The 18,370-nt window shown below is 39.3% G+C and overlaps 1 protein-coding gene across 1 annotated transcript in view; it reads right to left on the bottom strand.

The window, feature by feature from the left end:
• The window catches only part of NUP35 (nucleoporin 35), a 33,651-nt gene extending 27,032 nt beyond the window's left edge, over positions 1–6,619 (bottom strand). Inside the window, exons 1-2 of the mRNA XM_040227762.1 lie at positions 6,498–6,619; positions 1,066–1,236 (exon numbers count right to left, since the gene is read on the bottom strand). Of these exons, the coding sequence (XP_040083696.1) occupies positions 1,066–1,236; positions 6,498–6,537 (211 nt within the window). The 5' untranslated portion in view covers positions 6,538–6,619. The remainder of the gene's footprint in view (positions 1–1,065; positions 1,237–6,497) is intronic.
• Between the last annotated feature and the right edge of the window lie 11,751 nt (positions 6,620–18,370).

Here is an 18,370-nt window from a genome sequence, read left to right as displayed (position 1 = left end):
GGATCCTACAGGCAAGAATACTGGAGTGGGTTGCCATGCCCTCCTCCAGCGGATCTTCCCTACCCAGGGATCAAACCCAAGTCTCTTACATCTCCTGCACTGGCAGGTGGGTTCTTTACCACTAGCGCCACCTGGGAAGCCCAATAATACCTTAAGGACAATCAAAGAAAGAAGAATTTCCATTTAAACATCTATTAAAACACTTATTAGCTCACATTTGGAATTCAACCATGTCTGTAAGCTCTTACTACTCATGGTCAAAATTTCCAAACTATCTTAAAATATCTGTTTGCTAAAAAGAGTCCTGTATTAGATGTTTCGTTTACGTAACAATATTTTGTGCTGGCAACTGCAAAGCATAATTTGTGGACTAAGTCCTTTCACTAAACACACTGAGTGAGAATCTTAACTCACTAAGACAAGAAGTCAAATTCATATCTACAAATTTATAAACTATACTTTTGACTGAATATTTGCTGTTACTATATTAAGACAATTTTTTTAAACTGAATCCAGCTGAAGCTGAATGACCATATTCCCCTCCCCCACCCAAACCCATTTTAACATCTCTGAAATAGGAATAATTTACAAAAAATGGCAAATGGTGTATCATATTTAGTGTTTTTCTTTCCTAGTGGTGCTTAATGCTGAGTGTTATAATCTATGCTAGACTGAATAAAATGCAGTATGCATATTTTTAGAGATTCTTAGAATTAAATTACATTGCTTATACCTGCTTCAATAATTTTAGTTGATGAAGGTGAAAGCTGTATCACTACTCTTTTTAAAATTCTAGTACATGTACTGATAGTACTTAAAACTACACTAAGCAATTTACCTTTGTTGTCATCTAGTTACTAAGTCATGCCCAACTCTTTTGAGACCCCATGGACAGTAGGCTGCCAGACTCCTGTCCACGGGATTTCCGAGGCAAGAATACTGGAGCGGGTTGCCACTTCCTCCTCCAGGGGATCTTGCCCACCCAGGGATCCAACCTGCATCTCCTGCATCGGCAGGCAGTTTCTTTATGGCTAAGCCACCAGGGAAGCCCAAGCATTTACCTACCTGCAAGTAAAGGTGACCTCATTTCCATTACTCCTATAGAAGGGCCACTAATTGATCGAGGCTGTGGAGTCACTGGAGCTGGCAAATCCCCCATTAAAAATCCAGGTAAGAATTGGGCATTAACCCCTGGCTTTGGAGACGTGGGTGAACCCAGCATCATTGGTTCAGATCCTAAATGAAATCAGAAAATAAAATACAGAGAAAGGACTTCGATGTAATAATAGGTAACAAAAAGATACAAGGACCAGTATACACAATTTTGAGAATTTAATAAAAATTGTTAAATATTATAGAACTACAGTTAAATTATTTTTAAAACCATTAAAAATTTTTCCAGAAAACTATGAAAATATTTTGCATTAACAAAATAATATTTGATAGCTGTTTACATTATTTCATAGATTTAAGAATCAACGTTTATTTTTTAATTTTTGCTTATTGACTAAAAAAAAAAAATCCCTAATACATACAGAACAACTTCTTTCCATTTCTGGCAGTTTCTACTATGTAACAACCAAAAACAAGGACAGGATGCACTAGCAACATAAAGTCTAAGCAAATTAGACACAACAGGTTTAGCTGTATGTCCCATTTTCTTTCCCCATACACAAAAACCATGTCATTTCTGTAATAAAAGTGTAATTATGCACACATTAAAGCACATATGAAATAACAGTGATGACAGCATACCAACTAAGAAATATGCTCTGGGTAATTTTTTAAAACCATTCATTTTAAAGTTAAGAATAATCAATAAATCTCCCTAACAGAAAACCAATTAAGAGGAGAACTGATACTTCATGATGATCCATTCAAAATTATTTTTCACAATTTATAGGATAGGTAATATTATTATTCCAACTATGAAAATAAGCTATAACTTCCTCTAATTTCAAAACAAAATAGCACAGTAAGGAAAACATGAGCTCTGGAGTCAAAAGACCTGGTTTCAAGTCTTTCAGAAAGATGGACATAATCACAGCTCCCAGCTTTGATTAGAAAGATAGCAAATAAAGCACTTAACTCAAGTGCCTAATATACAATTAGTACTCACAAATATTAGTTATTATTATTATTCTAACAGTACCTTACAATAGCCAAAACTTACTGTGTACGTGTAGAATTTGCAATTTCTGCTTATGAAAATTTAATTTTTCAATTATCTGACAAGGCTGATTTGTGATTTATGGAACTCAGAAAGTTCAAACACTTGATATTTTATACAGCCTTTATTAACTACACCATAACTTTTAACTGCCTCAAAATTGTGTCTAATGCTATCCAAATGCTGTCTATTAATTACTCTTCCTCTTATTTCTCATTATAGCAGACCTTGATAGTAACATGTGGATCACAATAAACTGTGGAAAATTCTGAAAGAGATGGGACTACCAGACCATCTGACCTGCCTCTTGAGAAAACTATATGCAGGTCAGGAGGCAACAGTTAGAACTGGACATGGAACAACAGACTGGTTCCAAATAGGAAAAGGAGTACATCAAGGCTGTATATTGTCACCCTGCTTATTTAACTTATATGCAGAGTACATCATGAGAAACGCTGGGCTGGAAGAAGCAGAAGCTGGAATCAAGACTGCCGGGAGAAATATCAATAACCTCAGATATGCAGATGACACCACCCTTATGGCAGAAAGTGAAGAGGAACTAAAAAGCCTCTTGATGAAAGTGAAAGTGGAGAGTGAAAAAGTTGGCTTAAAGGTCAACATTCACAAAACGAAGATCATGGCATCTGGTCCCATCACTTCATGGCAAATAGATGGGGAAACAGTGGAAACAGTGTCAGACTTTATATTTTTGGGCTCCAAAATCACTGCAGATGAGAGACTGCAGCCATGAAATTAAAAGACGCTTACTTCTTGGAAGGAAAGTTATGACCAACCTAGATAGCATATTGAAAAGCAGAGACATTACTTTGCCAACTAAGGTCTGTCTAGTCAAGGCTATGGTTTTTCCAGTGGTCATGTATGGATGTGACAGTTGGACTGTGAAGAAAGCTGAGTGCAGAAGAATTGATGCTTTTGAACTGTGGTGTTGGAGAAGACTCTTGAGAGTCCCTTGGACTGCAAGGAGATCCAACCAGTCCATTCTGAAGGAGATCAGCCCTGATGTTCTTTGGACAGAATGATGCTAAAGCTGAAACTCCAGTACTTTGGCCACCTCATGCGAAGAGTTGACTCATTGGAAAAGACTCTGATGCTGGGAGGGATTGGGGGCAGGAGGAGAAAGGGACGACAGAGGATGAGATGGCTGGATGGCATCACCGACTCGATGGACCTGAGTCTGAGTGAACTCCGGGAGATGGTGATGGACAGGGAGGCCTGGCGTGCTGCAATCATAGGGTCGCAAAGAGGACTGAACTGAACTTGACAGTAAAAATGCAAGCACATGAAAAAGGAAAATAAAGCAAATACTGAAATAGGTGTGAACAGCTATATTACACTGTAATTACTTCAAAGTGCTAATTAATTACCATGTTACCATGGTACTACTACATATTTCCAAAGAACATAATACTAAAATCAAATCAAAAGTCTAAACTAAAGCATATTATGAACATATATTTATAAACTCAAAGTACAAAGTTTTAGGTACCATCTCACAGCCCCAAAAGAAAAAAAAAAAACATATATGGGCTTCCTAGGTGGCGAAGTGGTAAAGAATTGCCTGCCAAGGCAGGAAATACAGGATCAATCCCTGAGTCGGGAAAATTCCCCAGAGGAGGAAATGGAGATCCACTCTAGGACTCTTGCCTGGGAAATCCTACGGATAGAAGAACCTTCCATGGGGTCAAAAAAGAGTCAGACATGACTTAGTGACTAAACAACAACAACAGCAAGTATACTAAAAGTTAAGTCAAAAAAATTTTGACACATCTAAATACATATTGTGATACAACAGAAATAACCAGAGTAAGGAGAGCCAAAGGACTCTTAACTAAACTGTCACTAACCACTGAGCCATCAGACTAATTTTCCTTAGAAAGTTATATTGGTGGATCCTCAAGTCTTAAATTTCCATTTCTGAGTCTCTACTCCTAAACTGTTAAGTGGTGTACTCAGCTAGCATTGTTTGTCAAAGTAACCATTCGTTTTAGTGTTCCATTAGGTGCTAGGAATGCTCAACTACCACACAACTGCACTCATCTCACACGCTAGCAAAGTAATGCTCAAAAGTCTCCAAGCCAGGCTTCAACAGTAGATAAACCGTGAACTTCCAGTCAAGATGGATTTAGAAAAGGCAGAGGAACCAGAGATCAAATTGCCAACATCTGTTGGATAATCGAAAAAGCAAGAGAGTTCCTGAAAAATATCTACTTCTGCTTTGACTATGCCAAAGTCTTTGTGTAGATCACAACAAACTGTGGAAAATTCTTAAAGGGACGGGACTACCAAGAGCACCTGACCGGCCTCCTGAGAAATCTGTATGCAGGTCAGGAAGCAACAGTTAGAACTGGACATGGAACAACAGACTGGTTCCAAATAGGGAAAGGAGTACATCAAGGCTGTATACTGTCACTCTGCTTATTTAACTTATACACAGAATACACCATAAGAAATGCTAGATGAAGCACAGAAATACCATAAGAAGGGCTGGATGAAGCACAAGCTGGAATCAAGATTGCCGGGAGAAATATTAACCTCAGATACACCAATGACACCACACTTATGGCAGAAAGTGAAGAAGAACTAAAGAGTCTCTTGATGAAAGAGGAGAGTGGAAAAAGTTGGCTTAAAACTCAACATTCAAAAAACGAAGATCATGGCATCTGGACTATAAAGAAAGCTGAGCGCCGAAGAATTGATACCTTTGAACTGTGCTGTTAGAGAAGACTTTTGAAGAGTCCCTTGGACTGCAAGGAGATCCAGTCAATCCTAAAGGAAATGAGTCCTGAATATTCATTGGAAGGACTGATGCTGAAGCTGAAACTCCAATCCTTTGGCCACCTGATGCGAAGAACTGACTCACGTGAAAAGACCCTGATGCTGGGAAAGATTGAAGCCAGGAGAAGGGGACAACAGAGCAGGAGATGGTTGGATGGTATCACCGACTCGATGGACATGCGTTTGAGTAAACTCCAGGAGTTGGTGATGGCAGGCTTGGCATACTGCAGCCCATGGGGTCACAAAGAGTCAGAAACGACTGAGCGACTGAACTGAACTGAGGTGCTGGGGAAATGTTTATACCTCGTCTGAAATAAGGATTTAAACAGTATCAGCTAATGTCAGATTTTGGACCAGGGGTTTATTCATAATTGTAACCCCAAGAAATAGATACACCAGAATGCTTTTGTTAAGCAGAAGACTTTCATACTGGAAATGAAAAGTTTTCTGACCTCTAAAATAATACAAGACATAAATACCTAGGCCATCTTTAAACCTGAGTATCTTCACTGATATTATACATTTAGAATTGTATAACTAATAGTAAAACAGTTCAAGTACTCTATTGTCAAAAGAAACTGATTTTGTACAAAACATGGCCAACATCATATATCCTTCAATTCTAATAAAACTCATTCTACACAGACATATGGTGCTGCTCTCCTTTCCAAACTCAGAAAGTTGTAATCGAATTTTCAAATACGTCTCTATTATAGTAGACCGTTTATTTTCTGTTTTAAGCTATTCCACGGTTCTCACAAAACCCATAATTCAACCGACACATACACACAATAACCGACATCCAAGGTTGACATGCAAGATTTTTTTGAACGCCCCCATTATATAACGGAAATGATTTTTAAAATTACGTGACCATAATGTAGAGGAATGTACTGTAGAGGAAAGGATCCTCTACAATAGAGTCATTTTCCCAAGATAAAGAAAATGAAGCGAACTCATGGCTTCCCGTTAAGGGAATATCTCAATGGCTGGCATCACCTGGTTAATTAAATATCGAACAACTCAAGTTTCCATTAAAAACACATTCCTTTTGCGAATCCCGGGAGGAGGTGGAATCAAGCAGTAATGAGAAGCCTAGATGATCGAACAGCGGTGAAAGGTGACCGCGCTCCAGGGCACCGCCCACCCACATGCTCACAGGTGAGGCCCTTCCCACCGCTTCACAGGATCCGGGAATCCAGCACAGCGTCTGCCGCGCCGGCGGAGTCTCAAGTATGGACAGGTCTAGCTCTGGCTTGCGGGGAGGATACAAAGCGGCTTAGTCACCACAAGACCGCCGTTTCTTCGACTTCCTCGGAGCCCGCAGCGTCCCGGAGCCCCCTTGGTAGCTACAGGGTGGCGACGCCTAGAGAAGGGGGCGGACTTGGAACCTGGGGGCGAGCCAAAGGGCTAGCTCTTTGCTGCTTGAAATTAGCAGACAAGACCCTACGATTACTGTCTCGCACGTGCCCGCTTCCAAGCTGACAGTGTGCATCGCAGTGCTAGCGAGGAAAAGCAGTTTTTTACTCACCCAACGTGGGCGCCTGGGGTTCCACGGCAAAGGCTGCCATCACAGCAGCAGCGGTACTCACGCCCGGACCTTCCTGATTTTCAAAAATGGCGGAAACTCTCCCCACGGGTAGGGCCGCGCTACCTTATGGGATTGCGTAACTTCCGGACATGCGCTGTACCTGTTGTGGCGCCGGCGCTGCCTTTTTGGCATAGGGCTGCAGTCTTTGCTCAGACTACTTGCGCGGGAAGAATTTCTCTGGTAAAGTGATGAAGTAACGTGGAAGTTGTGATTTCGGGACTTCATTGCTCACCTGTGAGCCTCCTGATTTGTTAGTGCTTGAGTCGTATAGTAACACAAGTTACTGTAATGCTTTCATAGTTAGCGAGAGTTTACCCAGTGCTCTTTCTCAAGTACCGCCTGGAAAAGTTGCCTTTGAGAAACAGATGGTGCCGCTTTCCAGTGTCAATTTCTGGGCCTAGCTGCATGAAACCATTCTCAAAGCATATTTTCTACAATCTCTATGCCTTTTTTTTTAGGTTATATAGGCACAGTTTTACTTAACTTAAAGTGAAAATCGCTCAGTCGTGTACAAATTCTCCAGGCCAGATACTGGAATGGGTAGTCTTTCCCGTCTCCAGCGGAATTTCCCAACCCAGGAACCGAACCGGGGTCTCCTGCATTGCAGGCTGATTCTTTACCAGCTGAGCTATCAGGGAAGCCCATTTTACTTAAAGCGTAATTTATACTTGCTGTTTTATTATATGTTAATATAAACAAAAGATTAAATAACGAAGTCTAATGCTACACACCCGTGAACTCACCACATTGCAGAAGCTTGTGTGTTCCTCCCTATGCCATCCCTGCTGTCTGCCTTTCCCTGCTGCTGCTGCTGCTGCTGTTGCTGCTGAATCGCTTCAGTCCTTTCCGACTCTGTGCGACCCCATGGATGGCAGCCCACCAGGCTCCCCTGTCCCTGGGATTCTCCAGGCAAGAACATTGGAGTGGCTGTGCTGCTTTTCTTTAGATATTATTTGAAGAGCGCGCACACAAACACATTGTATTTATCAATATGTGTGTGTGAAGGTAAGTTGTTTAGCCATTTGCAGCAACATGAATGGACCTGGAGATTATCATAGTGAGTGAAGTAAATCAGACCAAGAAAGACAAATATGATATAGCTTATATGCAGAATCAAAAAAAATGATTCTAATGAACTCATTTACAAAACAAAAATAAAGAACTTATGATTAACAAGGGGAGAGGATAGGGAGGAGGGATAAATTGGGAATTTAGGACTGACACGTCACACTGCTAGTTTTAAAACAGATAACCAACAAGAACCTGCTGTATAACACAGGGAATTCTGCTCAACACTGTAATAACTGAAATGAGAAAAGAATTTGAAAAGGAATTCATGTATGTACATGTATAACTGAATCACTTGACTGTACATCTGAAATTAACACAACATTGTTAACTATAGTATAAAATAAAAATTAAAAAATAAAAGGAAAAAAATGTGTTGTTTAGTTTTGCTCACTTACTAATTTTATTACATGGGTATATTCTGAGATGTTGTCTGATCCATACCAAACTCACTATCCTGCAAATACCATCCTCCCTATTTCCTCTGGGGTTTTCCTGAAATCCCAAATCCAGCCAAGATTTTTCTAATTTGGGTGAAGTAATAACAATTCCAGCATTAGATGACAAGTTTCCAGAAATCAAAGCTTAAAACCACTTACAGATGAAGTGACTTTTTCTTAACAGATGTTATGTATGGGTTGAACTCTCTCCCCCAAAATAAATGTTAAGATCCTAACCTCCAAAATATAGGAATGTGACCTTATTTGGAAATAGGGTCTTTGTAGATGTGATCATGTTCAGATGCAGTCATACTGAATTACTACAAACTTTGTGGCTTAAACCAACACAAATTTATATTTTATAGTTCTAGTGGCCAGAGATCCAAAATGACTGTTATAGGACTAAAACCAAAGTGTCAACAAGACTGCTTTCTTCAAGAGGCTCCAAGGGAGAAACTGTTTCCTTGCTTCTCTAACTTCTGAAGGCTAACCACATATTATGTATGCACTTAGCTTTTGGCCCTGTCCTCCTGCTTCAGAGACAGTGGCATGGCATCTTCCGCCTCTGACACTGCTTCTCTCTGCTTCTGTCGTCCTGTGGTCTCTTCCTCGTATAGTAAAATCCCCCTCTGTGTCCATTTTATCAGGACCTCTGTAATCACATTTAGGGCCTACTCAGACAATCCAGGATAATCTTCCCACGGTGGTAACCAGGTGTGGTGATTAAGCTAATAATGATGTCTAAAAAGTAACATTCATAGATTCCAGAGATTAAAATGTGAATATCTTTGGAGGCTCTATTCAGGCCACCACACCCAGCGATTCCCTTTCTAGAAATAAGGTACCAAGAAAAGTTCATCAATGAAGGGGTTTCAATATAAATTATGATCTAGCAAAATAAAAGAACATCATGCACCTGTTAAAAAGAATAAAATGGATTGGATATGTGACTGTGTATTGATCTAGAAAAATCTCCATGGTTGATGTGAAAGAAGCAATTTGAAAACATTTTATAGCATCATTTCATTTTAACTTAACAAAAAGTATACATTTGAGAACAGATGCAAAGAGACAGAGACAGAGATGCTTATTTAAATAAAGGAAAAATCTAGAAAATATTCCTTCCAAACTATTAACAGGGAAGGTAGAATGGGAGAGCGGTTTGTAAATCAGGGGGCTTAAGAAGGGCCCTTATTTTACCTTATATAACTTTAAATAGTTGATTATAGACATTATTTACTATTTTTAGTATTCTTCAAATTAAAACACTTTCTTTACTTTAAGAAAGCCATTTTCCTTCAGTTGCTTTTCAGTCTTCTACCCTTTAATTGTCTCTTTCCTTACCAAGTTATAAAGATGCCTACTTGTCCCTCTCACAGAAACTTTCCTATATCTTGTTCTTTCTCTGAGCTGCTGCTGCTGCTGCTAAGTCGCTTCAGTCATGTCCGACTCTGTGCGACCCCATAGACGGCAGCCCACCAGGCTCCCCCGTCCCTGGGATTCTCCAGCTACCATGCACTACTTTTTCTCACATTTTCTCTCCTTTTCTCAAGATCTCAAAATAAGAGCCTACAGATTTTCGCAGATGATCTATTTCCCTAACTTCACCATCTTATTGTTTAATTCATTACATACCGGCTACTATGTAACTCTTAGGAAACTACTGATCCCCAGCTATTTTTCTCCTTGTGGCCAGATGAAGCCTGTCTTCTTGATATCTGCAGTAGTCAGCAGCTTTGACCATCTTTTTGTCTAGACAGTGTTTTCCATGTTTTTGGTGAGGCTACACTTCCTATTTTATCCCATAACTTTCTAATCTTTTTCTGGTTTTTCTATACCTGATCCTACTTTATTCTAACCTGCACATATTATTAATAGTCAAGACTTTGTCCTCCTCCTCCTTAAATTCTTTATGTTCTTTCTGGGAGTCCTCGTGAATTGTCATGTCTATGCCAAAAAAAAAAAAAAAAAAACCACTCCAATATTGTAAGCCCCACCTCTCTCTAAAGCCAACTGATACTTTCCCAGATGCCTGATGAACAATCTACCAGCACATCAAGCCTAAAAAATAAAATCATCTTACCTTAAAACCAGCCCCATTCCAGTTGTCCCTTTTTCTATTGACTTCTTAGAAATTCAAAATCACAGTATGTTAGAGTCTAAAATGATACAGACATTTATTCAAAGTCCAGCTCATACACTTAAATCCTGTATTACTTCAATTTGTATTAAATCTCTTTAGATTGTAAAATAGAAACAATACCTACTCTGAAAGGTGGTTATGCTTAGTACAGGCTTCCCTGTTGGCTCAATGGGAAAGAATCTGCCTGACAAGGCAAGAGACATAAGAGAGGTGGGTTTAATCTGTGGGTCAGGAAGATCTCCTGGAGAAGGAAATGGCAACCCACTCCAGTATTCTTGCCTGGGAAATCCCATGGACAGAGGAGCCCGGTAGGCTCCACGGGAGTGCAAACAATTCGAACGACTTAGTGACTTAACAATTACAATATGCTTAGTACAGTGCCTGGTCCGTTTTGCTTTTTCTGGCTTCCATTTTCCCTTGCATCAAACGTTCAGATACCAAGTCCTCTTCTTTCTCTCTCCTCAATGCCTAGACAATTGCAGTCAACTCTTAACAACGCCACGGCGTCAATCTCTCCCACCAAACACCACTATCCAATGCTCCCTTCCTTGTACACACTAGTCGGCTGTCCAAAACTCTCACTGACTTCCCACTCCCTACGGTGGCCTCATTTTCAACTTCACAAGCTTCACGTGTGCAGCACATGCCAACCAATAGTGTCTCCCATTACACTGTATACATTCTCACCCAGGCAACAAGAGAGAGGAAAATCAGAATCCTTTGGGGGTGGAAGTTGCTATAGACTGAATATTTGTGTTCATTTGTTGGAAATCCTAACACCCAGCATGATGTTATTTGGGAGTTGGGAACTTTGGGAAGTGATTAGGTCATGAGGGTTAAGTCCTCATGAATGAGATTAGCGCTTTTATAAAAGAAACCATCCAGAGAGCTCCCCAATCCCTTTGCTCATGTGAGCATAGAGCAATAAGATGCTGTCTGTAAGCCAGGAAGCAGGCTCCCACTTGACACCAGATCTGCCATATCTTGATCTTGGACTTCCCAGCCTCCAGAACTTTGAAGAAATAAATTTCTGTTGTTTATACGCTCCCCCTAGTCTACGGTATTCTGCTGTGTGTGTGCTCAGTCACTTCAGGCATGTCCGACTCTTTGCAGCCCCATGGACTGTAGCCTGCCAGGCTCCTCTGTCCTTGGAATTTTTCAGACAAGAATACTGGAGTGGGTAGCCATTCCCTTCTCCAGGGGACCTTCCCAGCCCAGGGATTAAATCCATGCCTCCTGTACTGCAGGCAGATTCTTTACCATCGAGCCACCAGGGAAGCAAAGAGCCCAAACAAACTGAGAGAGGACAGTAGGAGCATCTCTTTCGCTGATTCAACAGGCACCCTAAAAGGAATATATATTGTCACCCTACCTTCACCAGAGTTGGCTGAGAACCTCAGTTTCAAAACAGTCTCTTCACTCTCTCACCCTAGCTTTCTGCTCCAGTCAGTTCTCCCATTATTCCCCTTTGCAACTGTTCCAACATTTTGTGAAAGATCTTCACATTATACTCCTTGCTCACAGCAGTACCCCTGTTTAGCATCTCTTTGCTTTCCCCTACAATTTACAAATTAAATAACAGGAATTCCTGTTATTGCAAGTGGCAGCTCTCTTCCACCATGAAACTTGCTCCAGCCCTGCCAGCCTTTAATAATCATTTTATCTCAAAATGTACAACACATCATTTCTGCAACTCATTTGCTACAAGATACTTTTTTTTTTTTAAGTTTTCTTTTCAGCCCTACTAGATGAATTTTCTTGAGGACAGGATCGTAATATTTTCTATTCTGTTTTTCTCACTTTCCAACAAAACTATGTTGAAAAAGTAAATGAATAAACAAATTTTAATGACAAACTCTATATAAACATTGAATAAGTATAATTATCTGATATAACTTATTTGATGCAATTTTCATGTTTTAAAATGTTTAAAATAATAATTTTACACATTAATTCTATTAGAAGTGCTTATTATACATATTATAAATTGAAGACCTATTTGTAGTTGTTTATCCTTTTTCAGTAAAATGAAATTTCTATAAAATCAGATAAAATGGGTTATCTTGAATGAATACCATTGTATACCACAATTTTACTTTTTATGTTTCTTGTTAAACTACAATCTTTAGAAATACTACATGTTCATCATAGTCTTCTGTACATGGATATTATCTTAATTGCAATACTTGCTTTCCTACTTTCTTTTCTGAACATGGTAAATAAAATGTCAAAGTGGAACACCTGTTCCTTATTTCTATTCTGGATTTGTAGTTCTCTGAATGCTGCCTTCCAGTGACATATGATTCCATCAAAGTGTTATTTTTGTAGATCATTGATTTTCAGACTTATATGGAATAATCTTTCATTTAACAAGGTTTTGTGCAGATACTTAATACCTACAACAGACCTACTCTGGTTGAGGGGAAGAAAAATAAACAGGAAACGTGCAAGCCCCGATAACTCAGGATTCTTACCCCCTCAGCTGTCAGTGATCACCTTCAAATGACCCCTGAAGCACTTGCGTGAAATCCCTACGCTACAGAGAGTCCAATCTGAAGATTAGTTTCTGGATATATACATTTCAACTTTCTTCTAAACACAAATTTTTAAAAAGTCAGAAATGTATTTGAGACATGAAGTCTCAAAATGTATTAATTTTCAATATATTTGATGTATTTGCAGCCAAACTACTGTGTGTCTATTACACTGGATACTCACTGACCTATTTATAAATGTCTATTAATATGCAATGTTTGTATATAAACCTAAATTATTAAATCCCACTCCTAGTCTACTTTAAAAAAAAAAAAAAAGAATTTTGACACTGAAGCAAAGAAAAATGATATCCATCTTTGGTAAGAATTTAGGGAAAGAATAGAGTTTGTCACCTTTGAAAAGAGAGCCAAGAGAGGCAACATTGTCGCACCCATGGTCCCATCATCTGAGCTTTTGGCAGCTGGTGTAGCATGGACAGGCCATGACATAGACTGTGATGTCACATAAAGCATATGGAGAGATCATGATTTCATAGGGCCCAGGGACAAGTGATCTCCAAAAGAGCTTCATGGTGTTTAAGACGTAGGGATTTTGTCCAGAAAAAATGCAAATCAATTAGTTGTTATCTGCATTGTCTGATCACTATAAACAGTAATGGCCAAAGCTACATCTTTATAAACTAAAATCAATATCATATTTGGAAACTTACCAGTGTTTTCTGATTTCATTATAGCAAACAACTGGCAGAAAGAGGGTAGCCAAACATCCAAAGATATATCAGTTTAGCTGACTCACTTGTCTTTTAACCGATTAGATGGTTCTTAACACCTGTTGGGGCTTCCCTCGTGGCTCAGCTGGTAAAGAATCCACCTGCAATGTGAGAAAACTAGGTTCGATCCCTGGGTTGGGAAGATCCCCTGGAGAAGGGAATAGCTCCCCACTCCAGTCTTCTGGCCTGGAGAATTCCATGGACTGTATAGTCCATGAGGTCACAAAGAGTTGGACACAACTAAGAGACTTTCACTCACTCACTCACTAACACCTGTTGGAAGTAAAAAGACATCAGAACTTACATATAACTGTAGGAGAGAGTGGTGAATAGGCAGAACACAGAATTTTTTAGTGCAGTGAGGCTATTTTGTATGATATTATCATGGTAGACAGATGTTATTATAAATTTGTCAAACCCAAAGAATGTAGAACACCACACGTGAATCCAAAGTAATGTAAACTATTGATTCAGGGGGTGATAATGATGTTTCAATGTAGTTTCACCACTTCCAACAAATGCACCATTCTGGTGGGAGATGTGATAAAAAAAGGAGGCTAAACGTGTGTGAGGGCAGAAGGTATGTGGGACATCTCCATACCTATTGTTCAGTTTTGCTATGAATGTAAAACTGTTCTAAAAAATGTAACTCTCAGGTGTTATAAATTATTTTTTATAAATTAAATATATTATAAATAAGATTTCATTTCCTGCTTTTATATGTGAACTATTAGATAGGTTTAATCAGATACTTAAAAGCCCCATGGAAGACAATACTGAAAAAAATAGGATTTACTTCACAGAAAGCTTTGTCTGGGAGTTTCCTTAAAATAATCCTCTGTAATAAGTGAGGGCAGAAGCAGTGGAGGAAAAGGATAGTTGAGCACATCCTTTAAACAAGAAAAGCCATGAGTTGATCATTGTTGATGGCCAACTGATTATAGTATTCTCTAATTTTGTATATTTTGACATTTTCCCAAGTTAAATTCTTTTTTTAAAGCAATAAGGAGAAGGGATAGGCTACCCACTCCAGTATTCTTGGGCTTCCCTGGTGGCTCAGAGGGTAAAGAATCCGTCTGCAATGCAGGAGACCCCAGTTCGATTCCTGGGTTGGGAAGATCCACTGGAGAAGGGAAAAGCTACCCACTCCAGTATTCTGCCCTGGAGAATCCCCATGGACAGATGAAGCCTGGTGGGCTACAGTCCATGGCAGTTGCAAAGAGTTGGACACAACTGAGCGACTAAGCACAAGCACAGTACTAGGGTGTTCAAAGATCATACATTCTCTCCCAGTTTATGTGAATAAATGAGAGCGAAAAATCAATGAAAAAATTACTCTTTTCCTACTTGATAATGTCTTCATTTAGAGAAGTAGCATTCTGTTGAGGAGAGGTGCAAATCTTGACTAAATAAAAATACTTAATAGTTATATGTTGGAGAAGGCAATGGCACTCCACTCCAGTACTCTTGCCTGGAAAATCCCATGGACAGAGGAGCCTGGTGGGCTGCAGTCCATGAGGTCACTAAGAGTCGGACACAACTGAGCGACTTCACTTTCACTTTTCACTTTCATGCGTTGGAGAAGGAAATGGCAGCCCACTCCAGTGTTCTTGCCTGGAGAATCCTAGGGACGAGGGATCCTGGTGGGCTGCCATCTATGGGATTACACAGAGTCGGACACGACTGAAGCGACTTAGCAGCAGCAATAGTTGTATGATACTAACAACTCTAGGACTTAATTTTTTAATCTGAATAGTGGAAATTATAGTCGCTACAATGTATTGACTTATTCACTCAGTGATATATAATATCATTTAATATTCAATTCAATATTCAATATATAATATATATTCAATAACAAATTTATCCTAATGCTCTTCTATGTCACTCTGCCTACTACATAGCTTTTAATAAGCTTATTTGGCTTCTTCCTCCATTAATTCACCAAACTCTTGCCAACATCACCAAAGACCTCCATAAGGCTAAATCCAAGACATTGTCATTTTATATCTCATATAACTTTTAGCAGCATTAGTTCACAGTAAACATTCTTTGAAATTCCCCCTAATTGACTCTCTTGCTTTCTCTCTTACCTCTCTGACCATGTGGCTAAGTCTCTTTTCTTAGCTTATCCTTCCCTATCTACCCCAGAAATGTTCCCAAGGCTCAATCTCATGGTCTGGTCTTACTCTAAACTCTTTCTCTGTATAATAGTATTCACATCCATTGTCCTAATGACTCTCAATTCATATCACCAACCCAAATCATTTTCTGACATCCAAAATTACATATACAATTGCCTGTAGGACATCTAGACTTCAATATCTCAAAGGCACTTCAAAATAAAATATAAAAAGCCAAACTTACTATCTTTTCTGTAAAATTTAATTACTTATCTCAGAGAATGACCCCACCAGCTATCTAGTTGCTAAAGAATGAAATCTTGACATGGTCTTTAAATACCAACCCTTTCAACACCAATCCAATCCTGTGAATAATAACTCCTAAATACCTTTCAAATGCATCTACTTTGCATTTTCACTGCCTTCACCAAATCCTGGCTTTACCATCTGATACCTGGATTTAGCTTCCTGGTTAGTCTTACCCTCCCTAATCCACACTCCACAGCACAACTGAAGTGAGCTTTTAAAAATAATGTTCTGAGCAAGTTGTTCTCCTGATCAAAATCTTTCCATCCCATCTACGGCTCTAAAAGACGAAAATTCTAATGTGTCATGCCCTTTCTCACCCCTGGGTCTTTACATGCCTTGTTTTCTCAGTTCTGGAAGATCTTCAACACCCTACTTATCTTTCAGCACTTATCTCAAACATCGCTCAGAAGAGCGTTCCCTTATAACGTGACAAATTACGACTTGAAATATATACTTCTATAATTCTAAAATTATCTATTCCCCCCAGCTAAGTTGTAAGCTTCATAAAGTCGGGTACTTGGAGGTTTCTGTTAATGGTTTTATTAAATTAAACTTTGTTATCTTGAGATGCTTGTGGATTCACAGGAAGTAAAAAGTAAGGTAGAGAGATGCTATGTACCCTTTACCTGGTTTCCCCCAGTGGTAACATCTTGCCAAACTATAGTACAATGTCACAACCAGGATACTCAACTTTGATACATTTACATTTTGACCAGGATCTTTCCTGTTGCCTTTTTGTAACCACACCTACTTCCCTAGGCTGCAACCACCTTCCTAACCCCTAGAAAACACTAATCTGGTTTTCGTTTCTATAATTTTGTAGATACACATGTAATACTGACGTGCCCTGAACTATGGGCTAGGAGAGGGCTATTATTCTCTTTGCTACAGAATCAGGGAAGGCTGTGTTATAGAGGAGGATCAACATATCCTGTACTGCCAACAAATATTTTACAGAAAAAGCACAGCAGCATCTGAAGAATGTCCAGAATGACTAAAAAATGTTTCCTAATTCGAAGTAACAACACAATAATACTACTAATATAGCACTTTACAGTTTTAGAAAACATATTTTCATACAATTCAATTGTAGAGCCATTGATTAGGGGAGATGACATCAAGTTAACAGGTAATAAAAGAGAACGTCTTGACTCTCAGTTTGCTCCAGGCTCCTTTGACCAAAGTTTTGCAAAGTGAAGTCGCTCAGTCGTGTCTGACTCTTTGTGACCCCATGGACTGTAGCCTACAAGGTTCCTCTGTCCATGGGACTTTCCAGGTAAGAATACCGGAGTGGGTTGCCGTTTCCTTCTCCAGGAGATCTTCCCGGCCCAAGGATTGAACCCAGGTCTCCCGCATTGTAGGCAGATGCTTTACCATCTGAGCCACCAGGGAAGTCTCTAAAGTTTTGCAAGGGAAGACCAATTGTTAACTGATCTGAGTGGAGTTAACCTCAACAGCACCAAGAATATGAAATGTCAAGGAGCCACTGCAGCAGTTGGTTGGCTTGTCGTATTACTTGTGAACAAGGTCCACAGCTATTCTTTCTCGTTGAATAGGAAAAGACCACAGAATTGAATTCTATTGATTTCTCAATTTCTTAACTCTACCGAAAAGAAAATGTTCTTCTTAAACAAAGTTTTAACAAATGCTTCTTTTGTCTGGAATTAATGAGAATTGTAGAAAATATTAGTACTTACTGAAAAAGAAATCCTTCTTAAGATACAAATAAGTGCTTAATCTATCCTAAGGATATGGACTATATAGTGAGAAAATTTTATTTCTAAATCCACTTCAATTTTTTATTTAAATTGAACTTACTATTAAGCTAGGTGCTATTACTGCAACTTCTTTAGTATTGTAAAAATAATTGCAATATCTTCCAAAGAAACAAAAAAAGTTTATAAACATCAAATTGCTAATTCTTTCAACTTTCTTGTGAGGACGGTTAATTAACAGTTTCAGTTCAGTTTAGTTCAGTCGCTCAGTCGTGTCCGACTCTTTACGACCTCATGAACCACAGCACGCCAGGCCTCCCTGTCCATCACCAACTCTCAGAGTCTACCCAAACCCATGTCCATCCAGCCTTCTCATCCTCTGTCGTCCCCTTCTCCTCCTGCCCCCAATCCCTCCCAGCATCAGGGTCTTTTCCAATGAGTCAACTCTTCGCATGAGGTGGCCAAAGTATGGCAGTTTCAGCTTCAGCATCAGTCCTTCCAATAAACACCCAGGACTGATTTCCTTTAGGATGGACTGGTTGGATCTCCTTGCAGTCCAAGGGACTCTCAAGAGTCTTCTCCAACACCACAGTTCAAAAGCATCAATTCTTCTGCACTCAGCTTTCTTCACAGTCCAACTCTCACATCCATACATGACCACTGGAAAACACATAGCCTAGACTATGGACTTTTGTTGGCAAAGTAATGTCTCTGCTTTTCAATATGCTATCTAGGTTGGTCATAACTTTC

This window comes from Oryx dammah, unplaced genomic scaffold (assembly GCF_014754425.2).
Source record: "Oryx dammah isolate SB20612 unplaced genomic scaffold, SCBI_Odam_1.1 HiC_scaffold_27, whole genome shotgun sequence".
In the NCBI taxonomy this organism is placed as follows: domain Eukaryota; kingdom Metazoa; phylum Chordata; class Mammalia; order Artiodactyla; family Bovidae; genus Oryx; species Oryx dammah.
The sequence above is the reverse complement of the archived record's forward strand: the minus strand, read 5'-3'. Positions and strand labels throughout refer to the sequence as shown.